This window comes from Salvia splendens, chromosome 6 (genome assembly GCF_004379255.2).
Source record: "Salvia splendens isolate huo1 chromosome 6, SspV2, whole genome shotgun sequence".
NCBI classification, from domain to species: domain Eukaryota; kingdom Viridiplantae; phylum Streptophyta; class Magnoliopsida; order Lamiales; family Lamiaceae; genus Salvia; species Salvia splendens.
The window spans coordinates 28,046,954-28,051,942 of NC_056037.1; the positions used below are offsets into that span (position 1 = coordinate 28,046,954).

Consider the following 4,989-nt stretch of genomic DNA (forward strand, 5'->3'; position numbering starts at 1 on the left):
GGTATATGTATTGTAAATTGTAATGTATCGTTGTCCGTTGCAACTCAAATTCAATAAAATTGATATCATTTTCATCTTATTCATCTTATTTCAATTTAAATTATCAAATGTCTTGTTCCAATTTATTGTATAAGTCCAAATTTTAAATTTATATTACATTATTGTATGTTGTGTACTTGTATATGTATTGTAAATTTTAATGTATCGTTGTCCGTTACAACTCAAATTCAATAAAATTGATATCATTTTCATCTTATTCGTCTTATTTTAACTTAAATTATCCATTGTCTTGTTCCAATTTATTGTATAAGTCCAAATTTCAAATTTATATTACATTATTGTATGTTGTATACTTGTATATGTATTGTAAATTGCAATGTATCGTTGTCCGTTACAACTCAAATTCAATAAAATTGATATCATTTTCATCTTATTCATCTTATTTCATTTTAAATTATCCATTGTCTTGTTCCAATTTATTGTATAAGTCCAAATTTCAAATTTATATTACATTATTGTATGTTGTATACTTGTATATGTATTGTAAATTGTAATGTATCGTTGTCCGTTACAACTCAAATTCAATAAAATTGATATCATTTTCATCTTATTCGTCTTATTTCAACTTAAATTATCCATTGTCTTGTTCCAATTTATTGTATAAGTCCAATTTTCAAATTTATATTACATTATTGTAAGTTGTATACTTGTATATGTATTGTAAATTGCAATGTATCGTTGTCCGTTACAACTCAAATTCAATAAAATTGATATCATTTTCATCTTATTCATCTTATTTCAATTTAAATTATCCATTGTCTTGTTCCAATTTATTGTATAAGTCCAAATTTTAAATTTATATTACATTATTGTATGTTGTATACTTGTGTATGTATTGTAAATTGTAATATATCGTTGTACGTTACAACTCAAATTCAATAAAATTGATATTATTTTCATCTTATTCGTCTTATTTCAATTTAAATTATCCATTGTCTTGTTCCAATTTATTGTATAAGTCCAAATTTCTAATTTTTAAAAAAAATCGAACCGCGAAACTGCCAGTTTTCGAACCGGAACCGGCGGTTTTCGAACCGGAACCGGAACCGGAACCGTGAAATAGCCTCACGGTCCGGTTCTGGTTCCGACTTCGACCAAACCGGAACCGGCGGTTCCGAACCGGATCCGCCGGTTTTGGAACCGTGGGCAACACTAATAGCGGTGCTGCTTCACCAGAGACGTAGCCGTTTTACCTTTGGGGACGACACGCCAAACCGAGAGCACTACCGGGGCGTATCTCGTCTTGCGAGAAGAGGCCTCTTCGACTCGGCTATCAAACTTCACGGTTTAGTTGTTTCAATTTTTCAGTTGTAATTTCAGTTCAGTGTTCCATTTGTATTCCTTCTTTTGGGTTGTATTACGCCCTACTGTTATCTCTTGTAATCCCAGAAACCAACAGTTTATTTATAATTTCCTTTTTCATATAGAAATTTTTTTTAAATGATACAGAAGTGGATGCGAAATTGACGCCTGTATTTGTGAATATGAGAGAAAAATGGAATCCAAAGACGTGAGACAAAGTGATTATATTTAGTACTTCTCCTTCGAGATAAGTAACACAATTAGTGTGTAGTCCTAAATTAAATCATGAAGATTGATTAACTAAATAATACAGAGGCTAAGTTTAATTGATAAAATTAAGAAGATTCTAAGATGATGGCAGTAGATGTTTCAGCGATGGAGGGATTATGAGTGTGGTCTCCTTCGTAGGTCACGACCAGCATTGTTGGATCATCCACGTCTCTCTCCACGTGTTTCCGAGCTGGACAGCCTCGTACACTACTACACTTGTAATAACCCCTGTTCCACATTTACCATACATTAATTAGCAACACAACAATAGTGATGTTGGGATTTAAACTATCCCATATTGAAAAATTAGTAGCTATATAATCAATGTTTTAAAAACCGGACCGGCAAGCGAACCGGCGTCATTACTGGTCGAACCATTGGTTAAACCGGAATACTGTTTATATACATATTTATTTATTTAATAGTAAATAATAAAATTTAATCAAATGTTTTATCAATAAATATTATAGTATTATACATTTAATAGTATTATTATAGAAAACAAGTCTTGTACTAGTATATTAGAATATGTAATGACGTTAAGTTTAAATACAATAATAAATTATAATACACAATATTAAAAACTAGTATTAAACTCTATGTATAATTATAAACTCATATATTATAAAACATTAGTGATTGTAAAAGTATAATTAAAATATAAGAAATATATTAAAATTAACAATTTCTTAAAAGAATATATAAAATTAAAATGAATTATCTTAAAAGAATATAAAATTAAAAAGAATATATTTTTAGTGAATGATATAATTTTATTAATTTTTTATCAACAAATATAATTAAATATATAAATTATACTAGTAGTAAGTTATTGTAATTAAAAATTTAATATTTATGTATAAAAATAAATAAGTTCATAGTATTATTTTCAAAAAGTAATGCGGCAAAATAATATTATACACAAAGATATATGAATAAACATAAATTAAAAACATATATTTAGTAAATACTCCTAGTATATAATAAATAGTAGTAAACTTTTAATATAATTAATCACATATTCTTAATATACATATATACGTATTAAACATGAATTATTAGTTTACTACCAAGAAGTCCTTATGGTGTAGTGGTAGAATTGTTGGTAAGTTCACCGGGAGCTCTTGAGTTCAACCCCTATCAAGGCCAAAATTTTAGAATAAAATTTTGAAAAGCATTTGAACCGGTTTCCGGTTCCCGGCCAGACCGGTCCGACTGGCCGGTTTCGACGTTTCATGGCGATTGAACATGTCACTGGTTTTATAGTGCTAACCGAACCGGACCACCTACCGGTTCGCGGTTGAACCGGTCAAACCGGCCGGTCCGGTCCGGTTTTTAAAACATTGTATATAATTAATAGTATGTTAGTGCAATCCATGCTTTATTAGTACGAGAATTTGATCTACAGCAAAATTGTGAGGATTTAATTCAAAATAGAAAATATTACTCCCTCCATCTCCCAATATGTCTCACTTTTAGCCGACACTGGTTTTAAGAAATATAAAGAAAAGCGAATTGAAAAAGTTAGTGGTATTCAGGTCATACTTTTATATACTATTAATTTAATAATAGAATGTGGGGGAAATGAGTTAGTTGAATATTGGGCCAGTTACAAAAAGTAGTAAAAGTGAAGTGTGATAATTAATAAGGAATGAATCAAGAGGGAAAAATGGAGAATGGAAATCTGAGTTCAGGTGTGCATTCTCCGAACCCTCACAATGGTATCAGTGCCTTGGCTCAATATGTCTCACTTTTAGCCGACACTGGTTTTAAGAAATATAAAGAAAAGCGAATTGAAAAAGTTAGTGGTATTCAGGTCATACTTTTATATACTATTAATTTAATAATAGAATGTGGGGGAAATGAGTTAGTTGAATATTGGGTCAATTACAAAAAGTAGTAAAAGTGAAGTGTGATAATTAATAAGGAATGAATCAAGAGGGAAAAATGGAGAATGGAAATCTGAGTTCAGGTGTGCATTCTCCGAACCCTCACAATGGTATCAGTGCCTTGGCTCAGGTCAGGCATGTGTGGCTCGATGTTCAGCCAATTGCCTTGTACGTTCCACGATGTTTTTGTGTGAGTTCGATCAAGATCTATGGTGGTTTGTGACGTGTGGGGTCTTGGTTTAAATGGTGGTTTGTTTGGGTACAAACCAAATCGCACATTAAGAAATAAGTGAAGTTGCAAGCAAATATACCAACTAGAATTAGTCCAAATTGGTAAATATATACTAATGTGAGTTCTGGTGTTCATTGATGAACCAAAAGTAAAGTAGTGAAATAGAATAAATAAGAGGTAGAATTAATAATGAATACCTAGGATGTGGGGAACCTTTGATTGGCTTCTGGCCATATTTTCTCCAGGAGTAATCATCAGGTGGGATGTCAGCCATTTTCATGCTGATCGCCGGCACCATAACCACCCTCTTCATCCTCAATTTCCTAATACCAAAACACCCTTCATTTTATTAAATATAATTATTTATTACTCGTTCCGTCCCACAGAAATAGATATTTCAGGATTGACACAAGTTTTAATATGTACTAATTGATAAAGTAAGAGAATGGAAAAAAGTAATTGAAATTGTATAGTGGTTAGTGGATCCATAAATAATACTACTAAAGTCGTAAAAAAGAAGGAGAAAAATATTGTCATAAATGAATTTTAACTATTTTTTGGACCGACGAAAAATGAAATATGACGTATTTCTACGAGGTACACGAACTCACTTCCTCTTGGAGCACATGCCATTTTCCGAGGAAGTGCACTTCCTCTTGAAGAGGGAGGAAGAAGAAAGCGGCGAATCGACAAAGGAGTAAGAGAAGGTCATACTCTCTACCGCCGGAACCTGCTGGATGGGGGTGGGGCAGTAGACCTTCTTTTCCCCGGGGCCGGGAAAAGAGGCCGTGGGGGCTCTCCTGAACCGGGCGTGGCCAGTTCGGGCCACCAAAGACATAGCCTTCTTCAATTTATCCTCCGATTGAGAAACAAAGCTGCTCTTTCTGCAGGTCATCGCGGCCATGGCGGCCGCCGGAATTATGGATAGTTAGTTTGATTTGATTTTTGCATGAGAGGAAAGGAGGAAAATGGGAGGGAGTAGAGGAGTGATCATATATAATGGGAAAATATTAGTAATTGAAGAAAAGTAAACAGTAGGTGACTGACCAATCACTTTAATCTCACTGCCTAGTCAAATTTAGGTGCCTATAAGATTGGTCCACCATCTGCATTTCTTCGAATTATATTTATAAGATTGGTCCACCATCTGCATTTCTTAGAATTATGTTTTTCAACTCTATTGGCTCTTAGGGCATCATTAACCCCGTCCCCATTTGGCCCCAAGTCCCCTCTACG

At 33.0% G+C, this 4,989-nt stretch overlaps 1 protein-coding gene across 1 annotated transcript; it reads right to left on the reverse strand.

The window, feature by feature from the left end:
* Window positions 1-1,571: 1,571 nt before the first annotated feature.
* LOC121806575 (probable WRKY transcription factor 15) lies at window positions 1,572-4,743 on the reverse strand. The gene is made up of 3 exons (XM_042206679.1): window positions 4,365-4,743; window positions 3,951-4,076; window positions 1,572-1,860 (listed from the first exon to the last, which is right to left on the reverse strand). The coding sequence occupies exons 1-3, from the start codon at window positions 4,655-4,657 to the stop codon at window positions 1,698-1,700; spliced, it is 582 nt and encodes a 193-aa protein (XP_042062613.1). The 5' UTR covers window positions 4,658-4,743; the 3' UTR covers window positions 1,572-1,697.
* Window positions 4,744-4,989: the final 246 nt, after the last annotated feature.